The 18,403-nt window shown below is 43.7% G+C and overlaps 1 protein-coding gene across 2 annotated transcripts in view; it reads left to right on the forward strand.

Moving 5' to 3' along the window:
* Positions 1-18,403, forward strand: part of Atp13a5 (ATPase 13A5) — a 129,689-nt gene that overhangs the window by 85,212 nt on the left and 26,074 nt on the right. For both annotated transcript variants that reach the window (XM_048453938.3, XM_048453939.3), the window contains exons 21-25: positions 483-562; positions 2,888-2,930; positions 5,725-5,834; positions 11,847-11,943; positions 14,377-14,449. In XM_048453938.3, the coding sequence (XP_048309895.3) occupies positions 483-562; positions 2,888-2,930; positions 5,725-5,834; positions 11,847-11,943; positions 14,377-14,449 (403 nt within the window). The remainder of the gene's footprint in view (positions 1-482; positions 563-2,887; positions 2,931-5,724; positions 5,835-11,846; positions 11,944-14,376; positions 14,450-18,403) is intronic.

Genomic DNA, 18,403 nt, shown 5'->3' on the forward strand with positions numbered 1-18,403 from the left:
CTTATTCTGGGCCCTAGTGTGGAGATGGAAATCTGAAATTCAGAGAGGTTAAGTCACTTAACTAAGGTTTGGTCAGCGAGCTGGAACACATCAGGGCAGAGAGCCTCACTTCTCACATCTGGTCAGTTGCGCTCTTCTCTGTCCATGGCAACAGAGAGTGTAGTTGAAATGAGCTGAATTTCCCAAAGAGTGGTACTCCCATTGCTCATGTGCCTCTTGGTTGCCGTGTTAATGAGAAGCTACCCCTTCTTGGAGAAGAGAAAAAAAATAATTGGGTCCAGCCAAAAAATAATGGAGTTGTAATGGAGGACCTCAAGTTCAATATTAAAGCATGAGATCCCTCATTCCGACTCCTGGCTTTGGGTCTAATGTCAGACGCTCAGCCCTGTGTTAAATCAATAGCCAGGAATGAATTTTCCGGCTTTTCACTTTTGAAACATTCCCCTTCCTAATCTTCCTACGATGGCTGCTTCTCTCTTAAGATTCTGGTGAATGGAACCGTGTTTGCAAGGATGTCTCCTGGGCAGAAATCAAGCCTTGTGGAAGAGTTTCAGAAATTAAAGTAAGTGAGAGGAGCGGTGAAGGGGCCACCCCTGTCTGCTGCAGCTCCATAGCTGCCAACCCCATAGTGTCTGAGGGGAACGTCATTGTTTGTTTTATGTTTCTATGGATCAGGTGTCCAGATGTGGCTCAGGTAAGCCTTGGTTCAGTAACCAAGGATGTAAGTTATCAAAGGACGGTAACCAGCTGTTAGCCAGGCCTGGAGTCTGGCGGCCCTAGGATGGATGGCTCTGCCACCTCTCTCGCAAGATTCATCTCCTTTCGTGGGTTGGAATAGAGACCCGGTTTTTACTGCTCATTGGAAGAAGCCAGTCTGAGCTCCTTGCGATGTGGGCCATTTCACAGTAAAGAGGCTAATGTTACCAATGCCTTCCACATGGAGAGCGGGAAAGCAAGAATAATAAAAGGGGGGGGGTGATGCAGGGGAGAAGGGGAAAGGAAGGGATGGTGGTACATTTTCATTCCCTAATCTTAGAATGTAGGCTGCCTTCTTTTCAGTCAAAGCAAGTCACTAAGTCCCACCCATACTCAAGGGAGTAGATTTCACAGTAATGTGAATTATGGAAGGTGACAACAATTGAGGCACATTAAGACACCTACTACCCCGCAAAAGCACTCATTTTGTGGCCCATAAAACCTATCTTGCAGGAAGATTGCCTGTTTAAGTGCAGAGGGAAGAAATAATGAGGGTTTGTTTGGCCGAGAATGGGAAGGGTGGGAGTGTGTGGGTTCTCTCCCGAAGTCATCTGCTTGACCCGATAAGTGGTCATTTCAGACCCTCGTGGCATAAAGTGAAATGGCAGCTGGTAGGGCGTCGAGACAGAGGGCGAGTTCAGAACTCTCTCAGAGCACTGATCACCGCATCACATCTAAATGGAAAGTCCTTGTTGAGGTCAGACCTACCCATTCCTTGCTTGCTGCAAGCATTAGCAATGTCTAGCCTGAAGGTTTCAGACAGCCAAAAGGCCCAGGGAGTGGTGTAACAAGGTAACTGTAGCTTATTCTTATCAGAATCAGGATCCTGCCTCTCATTATCACATTTCATTGACTGAGCTGCATAGCAAAGTCTCAAATGCCTTCCATTAGCTTCCCTATGCTTTCAGACTGCCTAAGTGGCCAGGTGTAAGTGGCTTGCTCATTCCCACAGCCATTACAGGACATTGGCTAAAGAGAGTAATTGTCCCTGTCTCAGATGCCTGAGGAGCATGGTTGGCTAGCACTCTGAAAGGTATTTCCCCCTGAAACACGATTAGCTTAGGAACGTCCCACATACCGGGACAGAATGAGCTGTCTTCTCAGTTACCCATCATCCTCTTTGAGGTCTTACAGATCAAGAGCTCTGGATTCTCTTTCTAAACCCAGGAAACACACAAGATGTTAGATTCCAGGTGTGATGCAGACACTCGTGATGGGCTTTAAGTCTCGAGAAGGGAAGCCAATTAGATGGCCACAGGTCGTGGTGACACTATGCCACGGTATGCAAAAGTTTGTGATTTCGCCAGCCCAGCATTAGGCTGAATTTGCCTACATTTGGACCATATTGAAACTATAGAGCAGGTCCAAAGGGTAACTTCCTATGGATCAGCTCATAATAAGGGTATTCTAACAGCACTTTTATCACCTACGATCTGAGACTGGAAAAATGCCACAGAATCATTTAAAGCATTGTCACGAGTCACCGTTGATAATGTGTCATTCCCTTGTAATAGAAGGCCCAAAGGACACTGCATAAGAAATCCCTTTTCCTTGGCAACAACTTTAAATGTATTCTTCCATTTAGATCCTGGTTACTTACCAAGCTGATATTCAAGGGGTACGCATTCCATCACTGTCTCTCTGAGACGCATCCAGAACACGTGGATGCTCTAGGTGTATCTGCCGAGCCATGTGCCAGGGACTCTTCCTCCTAATGTTGAAAGTGAACTCTCGGCATCAGTGAGAGCAACTTGGCCAGGTTAGGCTGTGCCCTGCCTATAGACTGGGGGAGAAGTACCGTCATCATGACCTCGTTACAACCACGAGTCCATGCCCTTGAGCTCGATATAGTGGACATAATCAACCCGATTTCCTTTCCAAATGTGTGATTACCGCCCTTGCTGATGTCCGTGGTGTTGTCACTGTCATTTCAGTGACTGACACAAACTATGTCAGAGACGTTTTCCCTCTTGAACCAAGATTCTCTAAGTCATTTTCTTGATTCCACACCTGTTCAAGAACACACACACACACACACACACACACACACACACACCATTGGAGTTAGCTATAATGGAAGCTATTCAAGAGAGCTTCTGAGCCGTTGATTCTTCTATCTTTTTCTCTGTAGTTACTGTGTGGGAATGTGCGGAGATGGGGCCAATGACTGTGGGGTGAGTACACATGGCTTTGGCTAACCCGGGCAGCACTCCGAAATCTCTCTTGAGCTCCCCAACGAACCCCTGGGGCCTCTTCATCCTTCCTTCAGCAGCCACTGGGTCATTGCCTACCTTTTTCTCAGCGTGGGTTGGAAACAGCGTCACTTCCGCTGTCTTCTGACAATTCCTAGAATAATAAGGTGATCTGCTGACACTCCCGAAGTTCAGACCCATTGAGGACGTTACAAGATTACCTGGTTTAAGCTTTTAATGCCACTTATAAGGAGAGGAAGCCGCTGGGAGGGGACATGCTTTTGCACTGGGTGCACAGCTGGCAATGCCTTAGAGAAGGAAAAGGTTGAAACTCATAAAGTTTTTAATTACGTGTAAATTGCATTTATCCCCACCAAATCCACTCTGAGGTTAATTTTTGAAAATTAGGTTTCTCCTAAATTGTTATGAAATCCTAAATGGTATGGTTTTTACACACTAGAGCAAAACTAAAATTAGATGAGTCTCAGGTTATTCTTCATTCTTATCAGAAACGAAGTATACATTTTATGTTCTGATTTTGGAAGATGTGGGTGAAATAACAGTTGGCTTGGAGAAATATATATAGGTGTGTGTGTGTGTGTGTGTGTGTGTGTGTGTGTGTGTGTGTGTGTGTGTATGTATGTACTTTAATAGGTAAGTGTGGTACAGGACTTGAAGACCAGGGATGGTGTTATAGATAAGGTTATAGTTGAATACGAGAGCATTTACCTAGCGTGTGTGATGCCCAGCCCATCAAAACAGTGCACACAGAAGAGGAGGATAAAGAAGAGGAGAGGGAAGAGTGACGGACAACAGAGGGGAAAAGAAAGTTGCTTTCTATTCCTTACATATGTTTATATCCAAAAAAGCTTAACAGATATTTAAAATATGGCTATTCATTTTACTTTCCTCTTCAATATTTTTTCCAATGTCTACAAAATAATGTGTTCATACTTAGGACTTAGGGTAAATTTTTCTGCCTGTGCTTCATTAGAGGGCAGTTGTTAGACCATTCATTCAACCTAGGATGAATACCCACAGCTATTCATTATGTGACATCTACAGCAAAACAAAAATATCAAAAAGACATAGCCTCTGTTCTCCCAAAAGGCAATCATCTGATGGAGGAATCATGCATTAAATTAACTCTAACATACGGCGGACGATCTTAAATCACACAGTAGAGGTATAAAACACTAAGGGAGAGGGAGACAATGTTCTAAGATTTATAGAGATGGAATCTCCTGCCTACCAAACCATGCCACCAAGCACTGTAGGGCAACCTGAATACAAAAATCTCTTCTCACAGTCATGCAATTCCTGTTAGATTACATTCTTTCTCTGGCTTGCCTATGGGTTAGTCTGCTGAATGTTCTCTGGACAACTTTTAGCTTTCATATGAAATGAATGAATCCTCACATCTGTACAGTAACGTGTGCAACCATGTGCCTACAGATGGGTGTGGCCTGATTTGGGCATTTACCAGCAACTTTACCAGCAGTTTACCAGTTGACTAGATCAATCAGCAGGGCAAGTTGGGGTTAGATATCTTTCCCCATCATGAGGATGGCCCTGCTGAGAGTAAGAACTGAGATGGTGGGAGTCTCCAATTCATGTCATCCTTTATAAACAATTTATTCTCTTTTTCATTATGTGCAAGTGTGTGTATGTGTGTGTGTGTGTGTGTGTATGAGAGAGAGAACACAAGTTCTACAGGGTCTAGATACCATGGAGACAGAATTACAGGTAACTGTGAGCCTTCCAGTGTTGGAGAAACTGAACTTGGGTTTTCTGCAAGAGTATGGACCGTTAGCTGCTAAGTCAGTGTTTCTTAACCTGTGGGTTGCAACACCTTTGGGATCCAACAACCTTCTCACAGGAATCACGAATCTGATATCCTGCATATCAGATATTGTATTATGACTCATAATAATAGCAAAATTGCAGTTATAAAGTAGCAACAAAACTAATTTCCTGGTAGGGAGTCAGCACAACATGAGGAACTGTGAGAAAGGGCTGAAGTTTTAGGAGTGTTGAGAATCACTCTGTTGTCCTCTCTCCATCCCTTCTGTCCTCCTGTTACAGACTTTTTAAATGGCTCCTTCCATTTCCTGATGCTATACGCATGCCACACAGATAGTATGTTAATTAAGCATTGTGGCAGTGTGCACGCATGCACACACATACGCATGCACATACACACTTTTACTGTGGATTATGACGTAGTCAGTTTCTGTTTTATGGACCATGGGAGACAGGGTATACAGATGAAGAGATAGCATGAACCAAGATCTGAATACAGACAATGGCAGTTCCTTAGCTAGGGTTTATCCTGCTGTGCAAAGACACCATGACCACAGCAACTCATATAAAAGAAACATTTAATTGGGATGGCTCACTTACCATTGCAGAGATCCAATCTGTTACCACCAAGGAGGGGAGCATGGCAGCATGCAGGCAGACATGGTACTGGAGGAATAGCTGAGAGCCCTACATCTTGTAGACAACAGGAAGTCAACTGAGACACTGGGTGGTATTCTGAGCATAGAAAACCTCAAGACCCACCCCCATCGTGGCACACTTCCTCCAACAAGGTCACACTCACTCAAACAAAGGCACACCTCCTACTAGTGCCACTCCCTATGAGCTTTTGGGGCCAATTGTATTCAAACTGCCACACATTGAGTTGAACTGACCTATTTCAAATAGCTGTGGTATTTGAGTAGAAAGAGCCTGGTCTGAGGAGTCATGGTTTGACTTGGATGGATCATTCCAGGCTTTGAAAATGGCCCATGCAGGCATCTCGCTATCAGAACAGGAAGCATCCGTGGCCTCTCCCTTCACCTCGAAAACAGCCAATATCGAGTGTGTACCTCAGCTAATCAGGTAAGCTGCCCCTTCCTCTCTACCTCATCACCATGACTCATTCTCTGGCTCTGGAAATAGATGGAACTGGACACTAATTTCAAGTCATAAAGACCAGCACATGTGTGGGTCTAGTGCTGCGGGACCATTAACCAAGGAATGAGAACCTGTTGCTTGCAAACACTGGCAAAACCTTGAAGCTGACTTTCAATGAGTTTTCAGAAATAGATGGGTTGTCAGGTGACTGCTAAACGATTGCTTTGATACTTAAAACCTGATTGCATGTTGTAACATGAGGGCCGGCTTGTTGGGGTTTCTGTCCCGCCCAGTACCCCAACAAGCCAGCAAGTCCCAAGGAAAATCACACGGAGTCTACATTAGGTTATAAACTGATTGGCCCATTAGGTCAGGCTTCTTGTTAACTCTTATAACATATATTACCCCATTATCCTTATCTATGTTAGCCACATGGGCTCAGTACCTTTCTCAGTGTGACAGCTTACATGTTGCCTCTTCGATGGTCTGCGCAGGAGTGGCTGAGAGAGAGCTTCTGCTTCCAGAATACTCCCAGTCTCTTTGCTCCACCCCTACTTCCTGTCTGGCTTTCCTGCCTATACTGCCTGCCTGGCCAATCAGCGTTTTATTAAAATATGATTGACAGAATACAGATAATTCTCCCGCACCATTTCCCTCTTTTTTTTTAAACAAAGGAAAATACCCATAATCCATTTGTTGGGAATGTGGGCGTAGTATTTCAGGCTACTTCCTGCTGGTTGGGGGCGCTGATAGTCTTAAGGGGACCTAAAGAAAATTTAGAGTTATAATCAAGTCATGACTGGAGTATCCTGTGAGTCTCGATCATCTCAGGCAGCAGTCTTGGATCAGTTCTGGATGTAGACCTCTGTCATCTGGGCCATCTGTTCCTATCAGAGATTTTTCAGGTGGCCTCCCTTGGTCAAAGGTGATTATTCTTAACTCTGAATAAATCCAGAGTCTCTCGTTTTCTGTGGAAACAAAAGCAAAATCTCTTCTCCAAAGTAACATACCTTTTGACTTCAGTTTTGAAGCCAAGGTATTTTCAAAATTCCTATCTTGGGTTAGTTCAGCAGCATTTATAAACAAAAGTCTTTTAGCAGTTGTTGCTCCTTCCTCAGCAATCAAATAATTTAAAGAGAGCATAAAAGCATACAGTATGAAGATTCTCTGTGCATTTTCCATCTTTATGTGGCTTTATTTTAACCTCTATTTCTTTTATTTTTACTTTTACTTTTTGAGACAGGATCTTTGTATATCTTTGTCCTGGAATAACACTGTAGACCAGGCTGTCTTTGAACTCACAGAGATCCTCCTGTCTCTGCCTCCCCAGTGCTGGGATTAAAGGTGTATGCTACCACACCTTGAACTCACAGAGATCTGTCTCTGCCTCCCAGGCATTGGGATTAAAGGCGTGTACTACCACACCTTGAGGTCACAGAGGTCAATCTACCTCTACCCCTTGAAGTCACAGAGGTCAATATGCCTCTGCCTCCCAGGCATTGGGATTAAAGGTGTGTACCACCACACCCAACTACTCTCTTTCTTTCCTTTTAACTTTAAGAATTTTAACTTTTAGCCTGCATATACACACTGTAAACCATTTAGAGGTTTTCTTCCTCTTTGAATCTCTCTTTACTGTATGTTTTTCTTTTTCTGACCATATGAGTCTTTAATTTACTAAGCAATATGGAAAGCTGTGGCTTTGACGACTAGATCCAGCTCATTCCTTAGCTTTTCAGCCTCAAGGCTGAGGTACCAGCCAGAGCTGTGTTCACTGCCACAACTCTATGGCGTTTCAAGGTCCCTGCCAGCAAGCAAGCTGGAGCACTCTGCTCACAGACCACACTCAGTCAGACTGCCTGCCTGAAAGAGTCAGAGATTGCCCTGGCAGGACAGTCCAGATAGCCGGCATTTTAAAACAGCACAGCTTTTCTCCTGCTACAGCTGAAAACTGAAAAGAATGCGTTCAGCTTGTCATCAACAACATTTAAGTATTTTGTGGCAGGACCTCTTTAAAGAGCTGCAAGGTTTTGCAGCTAAAGCTGAGTCAGGAAGCCTCTCTCAGATGAGAGCGCTTGCTTGCCTCTAGCAAGCAAAGTAGACCTGAGGAATTGCTGCCACCAAGAAGCCATGCTTTACTCTATTCTTTTCCAAGCTTTCTCAGGCTTTCTGTGGATTCAGTTATCCACGTCTGGGCGCCATATGTAACATGAGGGCCGGCTTGTTGGGGTTTCCGTCCCGCCCGGTACCCCAACAGCCGGCAAATCCCAAAGAGAAATTACACGGAGTCTACATTAGGTTATAAACTGATTGGCCCATTAGGTCAGGCTTCTTGTTAACTCTTATAACATATATTACCCCATTATCCTTATCTATGTTAGCCACATGGGCTCAGTACCTTTCTCAGTGTGACAGCTTACATGTTGCCTCTTCGGTGGTCTGCGCAGGAGTGGCTGAGAGAGAGCTTCTGCTTCCAGAATACTCCCAGTCTCTTTGCTCCACCCCTACTTCCTGTCTGGCTTTCCTGCCTATACTGCCTGCCTGGCCAATCAGCGTTTTATTAAAATATGATTGACAGAATACAGATAATTCTCCCGCACCAGCATGTCTTCTCTTTCTCTGACTTTCATATAGTGGAAACCTTCTGTGATATTTTACTATGAGTTTGGGGTAGATAAGAAAACAGGATGAGAACACATCATTAAAGAGCTTCTCCGAATACCACTGTATAACTCTAAAATAAAAATTCAAATGCATCCAGGGTGTTGCCGCAGAAGGTATTGTACTTGACTGGAGAAAAGGAAGGAGGGGCATGTGTTTGCTTTCCTTCCCTGCGCTCTTTTCTAACCTCGCTTCTACCTACATTTTTAGTGTGATGAGGAATAAAGCATCCAGCTTTATATTTTGTTCATAAGTCTTTTCCCATGCTGTCCCTGGAATACCTGGTAGCTGAGCCTCTCCATAGTTAGTGGGCTGGAAGTCATCACTGAGCTTACACTGAAAGAGCAGTCACATGATTCTCCATCGTGTTTCTTGGTGCCCTAGAGAAATGACTGTTTGGAAGTCATCAAGCCTGAAATATCCTATCCTTTTTTGTATGTCAACCTAGCATCTGGGTCACATGTGCTTCATCCCTGGCCATCTATATCTGCATTCTTCTGTACTCTTAAGCACCATCACCCCCAGACCCCCAAAACATAACTGTGACCCAATGCCTTAATGCATCTAGAATGCATTTAGAATGAAGTATGTTGGCTTACAATACAAATAAAGATACAAAATTTGTTAGGGGCAGATGGATTATTGTTAAGACATATAACAAGAACATCTCTAGGGAAGATGTGCTTCCCTTCTATATCTCACAGCCTCAAAATATTAGATGTGGTTCTGTGTTCAGTTCTTTTATCCATTGATATTCTCCACACATGCTTATTCTCGAGAAAGATCTAGAAATGTAATGAGATACAAGTCTTATACGAACAGGTCCAGGTCCAGAGTTCTCATTGTCATTCTTCAGAGCATAAGTCACTGGCTGTTCAAGTCCTTGAGGGAAAAGCTGTTATCAGCTTTCAGTTCTTTATCAAGCATTGTATCTAGCTCTAAGCTTGGTATTGCAGAACATTAGCTACATGGCTGCAGGATGCGCAGATAAATGTATGAGCGACTAAAATTCATAATCATTAAGAGTAGCAGTGATCCTGGCGGTTCACGAAGACAGCATTTATTTATCCTGCCCTCGGAACTGTGTTTGTGCTTTGTTTTGAATCTGGCTGTCTTAATTTTCTTGAAATTATATACAACTGCAAGGGGAAGAAAGATGAAATCATAATGTTTATGTCAGACTTGGGGAAGCAATCTAGGCTCTGCTTTCTCCCCTCGGTCTGTTTTCTCCTCCATCCTTTGTTGGAAGCAAATGCTAGCTGTTCACGGCCTGGTGGGGAACATCTGCCTGAAGTACCCTGGCCCATCTCCCAACCCTAACATTCCTCTTACCCGAGGAAAGTAGTTAGTAGTTGGGCTCCCAGGTTTTCTATTTTCTGTATAGTTATAACATCTTTGAGCTGAGCAGGTGTCCATGTCACTAGAGACTAGAAACAAAGCCAAGCCCATGTGGGCTCGTGTCCACCTTGGCTAGAGGAAGCTGCAGAACCATCACACTGCATTCTCACACTGTCCTCAGATCCATCACCATCCAATTTCCCCCGAAAAATGCAGATGCAGTTTCCACGCTGTAGTTTCTACAGCAGGCTTCATCTTTTGCTCTCTTCAACAGTTTAGAACAGTACCTTGGCTTCCTCCAGGAAAACAAACCAATTGATGGCAGAAACGTCATAACTCAACTTTTAGTTGCATCCAAACTTTGAAGAGCACCAATCGTTTAGCTTAGTGTGTCTGAGAGCCGCTAAATCTCACTCAATTCCAGGAAGCACCTGTTGAGATAGAACAAATTAGGATCAAGTCAATGCTTGCCACGACAGATCATCATAATGCTGCATTATGCTTAGAATATACACAATAATATTCTGACTTCGCAGAAAGGACAGGGCCGGACTCATTTCATATCCTTTTGTGATGAGTTTTGGTGTAAGGCGGGTGCTTCATAATACCTAAGTAAAAGTGGGTGAAGAATCAAAGGGGGAATTAAGGACTGAGTGAGAGAATGAGCAAATGAATAAAGGGTTAAATAGGTCTTGGAAGGTAGTGAATTAGTTAATGCTTGCCTGTTGGGGACAAGATGCTGGGTTTGATTCTTAGCACTGCGCAAGCCAGTGGATGGCAGTAGTTCCATCATTTGCAAGGTGGAGGTAGAAGCATCAGGAGTTCAATGAATAAAACAAGGGCCTGGAGAGATGGTTCAGTGAGCCAGAGCATGTGGCTCGCAAGCTTAAAGACCTGATTTCAAATCCCAAGCACTGACACAAAGAGTTTGACCTAGATTTGTCTGCCTGGAATCCCAGTGTTGAGGATCAGAAACAAGTGGACCCTAATAGCTCCCCAACTAGCCACTTAGCAAAACCACAAACTTCTAACCAGTTAGAGACTCTGTCTCAAGCCACTGGTTGGAGAGTGATTGAAGAAGACACATGCCAGCCTATTCTGGCCTCCACGTGTATGTGCAATGTGTATATGTACCTGTATATTAACATACATGTAACACACACAAATAAAAATTTAAGAAATCATACAGAAAAAAGATTGAATAATTTCCTATGGACGTAGCTCCGTGGTAAAGTACTTGCCTAGCATGTGGAAGACCTGATTTTGATTTACAGCATTGTAAAAAAAAAAAAGGTAAGCATATGATAAAAAAAAGACAGTTGAAAGAATGAATATATGGCTAAGTTTAAGACAGGCTATTAAACATGAACTCCTTCCTCAGCCTTATGTGGGTCACCCATATTACCTCCTCTGGTGGGTCATTTGCATCACATGCTAAAGCTTGGGGTCATTACGGAAGAGGGGGCAGAAAGAATGCCAGAGAGAGAATGTGATAGGTGTGAGATGGCTGTGCCATACATGAACTCATAAGAGTGTCAGTTGCCGGCACAGGGCATGCGCAAGACCTACTATGCAAACATTCAGTCATGGCCTCTACGGGGCAGCCTCCATGGGGCTCTACTGTCAGTCAAGGGCTGTCTTTAGAGGTGCAATCAGTGGCGTGTTACACATGCCTCAGTGGTTAGCTTCACACGCATGCTCATATGGGTGGCTCTGGTTCGACCTATAATGCAATGCTTTAAAACAAAGCAGAAACAAAAATCATTACCAAGATGCAAAAGTGGGATGGGGATTTGGTGCAGGGGTAAAGGTCTTGGTAAGGGTGAGGAAAGGATATGGGAGGGTGGAGAGGTGAGTGGCCAAATGTATTATATACATTGTATACATATGGGAATTGCCAAAGAATGAAAAAAATTTAAATGAACTCCTTTTGAAATGCTAAGACTAGGGGCTGTGTGACTTATATAAGCAGATTTTGTGTTTGTTTGCTCTAAACAGGGAGGGCCGAGCTGCTCTGGTTTCATCCTTTGGTGTATTTAAATACTTGACCATGTATGGCATCATCCAGTTTATTGGAACATCACTTCTCTACTGGGTATGAATTAAAATCACTTCTTCTCAGATCTCATTGTATTTATAGCTGTGGGATGTGGATCCCACACCCTATCGAATGTTTATAAATACGTGACATTTCTCAGAAACAGATGCCCGCAAACTCGAGAAGCCGGGGTGCTTCGTGCAGCCGAGGCTCGCAGTCAGTAGCCCTGGATCTGTGGTCTAGGGTGTTGGTTTTCCCTGGATAATCCGAGACTCTTGACCTCTGCAAGCCTGTCTCTTCCTTGGGGTATAAACAGAGCTTGAGAGCAACCTAAATATAACTCCGCAGGAAATGGATCTGCCTCCAACTGTGGAATATTTTGGTAAAAGACTCAAAAGAGATAAAGAGGAAGAGAAGTTTTTGAATTGGATTTTGAAGAACAGGAATGCTAAAAATCTCCCACAGTGGGGCTGTCCTGCAGAACCTACTCAGAATTTAATAGAATTAGACACACCAGTGAAGGAGTGGTGGTTCCTTAAAATGACCAAGGACTCTAAACAACAAATGGTGATCTTCGTTTAGAAGTTAGCTGCATAGAGGAGCTGTGTATAGATTAAAAATAATCTTCATTATTTCAAGTATAGTTTGCTCTATAATGAAAGAATCTAACAGGCTCAGAGGACACTTGAGGAATTCAGCTGTTTTATTGTTTTGGGAGGATATTTAGAGGTGAATGGGAGGCCCAGGATTAGGGTATATTGTTGGTTATTGCTGGCAAGGACACACATGAGAGGCTAAATAGCCAGCAGGTAGGGAGGGGGTCAGGAAACCCCCTTCAAGCCTTACCTCAATCCAAAATGCAAAGCGGATCTTGCCCCTGGCCAGCTCCCACCTCTGGAAAGTCAGTGACCTATTTTCACGGTCTCCACAGTTCTAGGAGAGCTGTCCTTACTGAAAAGTCTATAGCTGCTGTTGAATAGGTTTCCTTGTGTTCTTTTTTCATGCAATTTTCCCACTCGGAGAAAGGACAAGAGACAGTAACCCAGGGCCAGGGAGATGACTCAGTCAGTGAAGTGCTCGCTGGGATCAGAGGCTCAGCATCCACATAAAAAGCTGGACTTGGTAACACACACCTTATAGTTCCAGTGATGGGAGGCAGGGACCGGAAGATCTCGGGTACTCGATGGCCGGGCAGTCTAGTCAACTGGTGAGCTCCAGGGTCAGTGAGAGACCATCTCAAAAATAAATACATAAATATTTAAATAAAGTGGAGAACCATAAGGGAGACACCTGATCCTGACCTCTGGCCTCACACATGCGTACACAGACGTTTACCCCTTTGCATGCAAGTGCACACAGAATGTGTTCAGTTCTCTCTCTCTCTCCCTCCCCCCCCCCCACATACACACACATGGGAGGGAGTAGATAAAGAACAGTTGGGAATCAAGAGGCAAAATGTTCTACCTTTTAATGAAACTGGGCGCAGAACTGAAGAGAGCTGTAATCGGTCCGCTCAGCAGTTGTCCACTGCTGTCTGGAGCGTGATGGGTGTGTCATCCGAGCACCTCAGCCCAGACACGGGTCCAGAGCCTTTGGAAAGTCCAGCATATGCTCGCTTGCAGACATCTGCAACACATCCGCACCAGATTACAGCGTGGAACTCAGTCATTAGCTATGGAGTAGGTCCCCAGGCCTGGCTGCTCAAGGTCCTGCAAAGACATTCCCCAAGAATAATGGTTTGACTTTTTGGCCTTATGGGTTCAGCTCCAAAAATGTGACCTGGAAAGCTAAGTTCTGTGTGTACCCAGACCTTGCGAAGGCAGAGATAGCAGACTAAATTCTGCACTGGCTTAATCAGGGCACTGGTTCTCAACCTGTGGGTTGAAACCCCTTGGGGGGAGTCGAGCCACCCTTTCACAGGAGTAACCTCAGACCATTGGGAAAAAAACATATTTACATTAGGATGTATAACTATAGCAAAATTACAGTTAGGAAGTAGCAATGAAATCATTTTAGGGTTGCAGCTGTAGGAAAATTGAGAACCACCGAGTCAGTAGGGAAAGGCCTAGTTCAGTTTGGGGACATGAGTGAACCCCAGCTTCATTATGTTGGCACTAGTCCATACTCAAGAGTGAAGGCCTACATGGTTAAATGAATTGGGGCCTTGACTTTAAATTGTGTTTAAAATTCCATTAGAAACTTTCAGACTGTTACATCTTGTGCTGAGAATTCAGCTGTTCAGGCTGCCGTGATGCCTGCCAGGGCAAACGTGGCCAGTAGGAGGCTGGCTAGGTTCTGATTATGAAGAAATGAGTTAAATACGGAGAAAATAGCTACTGGGGTCATTTAGTCTAATGGGATACCGATGGATTTCGGACCATATTTTCTTTTGGAAAAGAAGAAAGACATAGCAGCTGCCTACCAAGCACTGCGAATGGCAAGCACAACGGTACCAGGCATGAGACTTACGCTGGCTCTCCCTTCTTTCAGCAACTGCAGATCTTTGGTAACTACCAGTATCTCATGCAAGACGTGTCCATCACACTGATGGTCAGCTTAACAAGTAAGTGTGTGTGCATGTATGTGTGTCTGTAAAACCCCGGAAACGCACAAATAGGAACGTTATAAGGAAACGACAACATAATGACGAAAACCTCAGTGTTTGATTTTATTTAAAGTAACATTAGCAGCGAGTGGAAGCTTGGCGCCCCCAGCCCTGTGGCAAAATAACCTGATAATAAATAGGTCTTTGCCTTGAGAACTTGTCAATATAGTCTTAGTTCTTTGTAGTGTTGCGTCCTGTCCATAGAAAAATGGGTAAGGAATCAAGAAAGGACTTTTTATTTTTAAACCCAAAGGTCACTTTCCATTATTCAACTCCGTCTCGCATTGACACAAAACGAGACTTTTGCTCCGTCTTTGACTCGCGAGAACAAATGCTACTGTTTTGTTCTGGTACCGTTCGCTGGGATGCGAGGTGTGGCTCGCAACAGCTATTGCTCACTTCCTTCTCCCGAGATGACATTGATAAAGTGTCTTTGATCAAGGAACTCGGGGCTTGATGCTAACTCTTAATAAGCGAGAAAGGTGACTGTCTCAACAGAGAACACGGAGAAGGATGGCATTGTCACCTTCTCTGTTCAACGGTGAGGTGTTATGAAAAACAACAGATGAAATATCAGGCATTTCGGGATATTCATAACCTTGACAGTTTCATGTCGCATCTTAAAGTACAAAACTGATATTGAAGTCATCTATTTTATCTACCCAATGATAAAAATTTACCAGTCTCCATGATATAAGTAATATCAATTTTGATTATTAGGTCGAAGTGCCTATTCCAAGCCTATTTTATATTTTCTACTACAATGTTATTAATATTCACCGAGACGAATAATTTTGAATTAGTGATAATGGTTCTATGATGCTGGGTATTTTTAAGCAATTTGAATGATTTATTTATGAGTGATGTTGGAAAGGGAAGGAAGCCCAGGCGTTTCCAGGGCCTACATTTGCAGGCGGTGCTATGGGCTGAAGGCCATGGCTGTCTTCTGTCACTCAAATATCTCCTGGGAACAAGTCATGGCATGTACAGATATGTAAGTAAATAACAAAACTGTGACAATATTGCCTTTTCCCAGTGTAAGCTTTACACTGGGACTTGGAAACATAAGGAGTCTTGATGAGCATCCTTTATAGAGGTCATATTCAATGCTTGTCACCTTTAAAGGAAGCAGATGAATATCCCCAGTTCACAGCCTGACAGTCAAGACTCCACTCTCTGATCTGGCCTGACTCAGTTTTCAGATGATATCTCTGCTGCTTCCTCTCACTTATCCTACATTGCTGTCAAGCTGAAAGCCTTGCATCCCATATTTATCTACTGCCTCTTATGCATGCTAGTTCCTTCCACTGGAAATTTCTTCCTTTGAATAAAAGACTCTTTAAAAATACCAAATCATGTTTATGTCTTGGGAAGGTATTGTGCGTGTGAGTACAGTACCCATGGGCTATAAGTAAGCAGTACCCACTCTTAACCACTGAGACATCTCGGTAGCCCTGAGCACTTTTGAAATCTTCCCATATTTCTAGGGTTAGAGTGGATCCTGTTTCTCCTTTGAAGCCGCCACTAATCTTTCTCTTCTCTCTCTTCTCTAATGACAAATCATCATTAAAACAACCAACTCTCCTTTCTCTGGAACTTCCTAAGTGTATGCCACCAGGCCATTCTTTAATTTGAATTTGTGCTTCTTCAACTCATGAATATAACCTCCCCAATTAAACACTAAACCTGAGCCATCAGCATCTTATGCCCTCGAATGTCTATATGTGTCTAACACAGAGTAAGAAGAGAATGTTGGTGTGGATGGGTGCTGGATGATGCTTTCCTATTGGGTGCAGGCTTTTTTACCTGTATATTTGAGAACAGTGAATGGTAGTGCCCATTGAGCATGAAGAGAGATGATGGCAATATTTCTACAGTATCTTTTCAAGAGATCCTTATTGGTCCTTCCATTTTGAAACCATTCCCCCCTCTATCCATTACCTGCATATCGATCCCATGAAGAACTGTAGCCATGGTTATGAAGGTGTGCTTTAAGGAGAACTGAAACAAGTATGAAGTCTTGCTTCCTCCCAGGATTGCTACACTCAAGGAAAGAGAGTCATAGGAAGTGTTTTAGGAAAGTCTGGGTGACTCTGAGGGGGTATTGTGTTTTGCTCACCTCTTCATAGTGATAAGGAGAGAGAGGAGAGTCATGAATGGAAGCCATATATCATTTATCTTGTAGGTAAAGGAAAAACTACAGAACTTTTTCAGGCTGGAAGTATCATAGCAAGAAGTTGCCCAATGGGGGCGGGCTGCACAAGTCTTAAGGTGTGTTTTCCAGGAGATATTTGAAAAAAACATTCCTGAGGAGTCAGAGGGAGAGATTGGCATTCATATCAGTCCAGATGTGATTACCATTCATAGTAATCCAGATGTGAATACCATGCACACCAGTTCAGATGGGATTACCATCCTCACTAGTTCAGATGTAATTACTATGCACACCAGTCCAGGTAGGATTACCATCCTCACCAGTCCAAATGGGATTACCATTCACACTAATCCAGATGGGATTACCATCCTCACCAGTCCAGATGTGATTATCATCCATACCAGTCCACAGGGAAGCCCTGCAGAACCCACCAGTGAGCCCTGTGCAGACTGCCTAAGTTTAGATAGTTGCCGCATTAGAGAGCATCTACCAGGAGGGAAACAGCAACTAAGGTTAAGTAAGAGCTTTTCCCCTGGCTGCCCCCATTCTCTGAAGTGAGGTGAAAAGCAAAGGAACCATAGAGGCAGCCAAGCCACTGGGTCTCTCACATCAAAAGGTGAGATCATTCCAACACCATATACCGACCAGGAAATGTTCTACCTGAGCTATGACTAAGCTTATGGGAACGGGAAAACAGAATATCTAAAAGCAAAGGGGGATGAACAAGCAGAAATAGCTGCTTCTTGCCTTTAACCTCACTGTCCCAGGTTTCCTTAGGGTTCAGCCTATTGACTGAACGTGCTGCATGATTGTTGGTCATTAGATAAAGTGCTACTGTCCTAATGGAACGGCGTCTGACCTATCACCTTCTGAGAAACTTTTCTCCTCGAGAAAACTATGGCCCTGAACTGAGTCACCCTAGTCCCCAGCTGAGCTGGTGCTCTGAGGAGACACTGAATTTCATAGGATGAACAGTTGGGATGAGAGTCAGCAGGGTAGTACCACGGAAAGGGGTGCGGTGGCCCCACCCCCATGTCAGTCTGTTCCACAACCAATACCATGCAGGTGAGTGCAGAAAAGCCTGGAATAACTCCGTCCAATTCTGAAGCAAGGTTCGAACTGTGGCCCATGTTTTTCAGTTTCTAAAGAAACCAACCTTGTTGAACACAGTTTGATTCTTCTCAAGCGCTTACCAAGATGGCCAATCTTCCCAATAGGTGGAAAGGAAGGGCTCATTGTGAGCTCATTCAGCACGCTGTGAGTCTATTGTTCCATGTACTGTGATGGGCCCTCCATCAGCATCCTTTTAGCTGAACTGTAGAACCTAACAAGGTCATTTTGCTCAAGGAAATTACTATTTCTTAAATAATTTGCCAAAGATCCCAGAGATTGGAGCATATGCAGATAAGAATACAAGATATGATACAGTAAAGAAAAAGTGAGAAAAAGATACCAGGAGAAAGTCAATTGAGAAAATGCACAGTGTACTGTCCAGCTTGACTCCAGTCTGTGTGGGAGTTTGAGTTAGGAACACAATTGCTGCCTTCTATGAGATCTAGCAAGACTACATCAAGAACATACAGGAAGGAGGTGATAAAAATATATTTCTTGCACACTAAAGGGTCAACAATGGGATCCCTTTATTCTCAAACCATCCCCTCTCTCCTTTTCAGTGCAGCTTACAGTTATTTTTTTAATTTATTTATTTATTATGTATACAATATTCTGTCTGTGTGTATGTCTGCAGGCCAGAAGAG

This window comes from Myodes glareolus, chromosome 2, assembly GCF_982192425.1.
Source record: "Myodes glareolus chromosome 2, mMyoGla1.1, whole genome shotgun sequence".
Lineage (NCBI taxonomy): Eukaryota > Metazoa > Chordata > Mammalia > Rodentia > Cricetidae > Myodes > Myodes glareolus.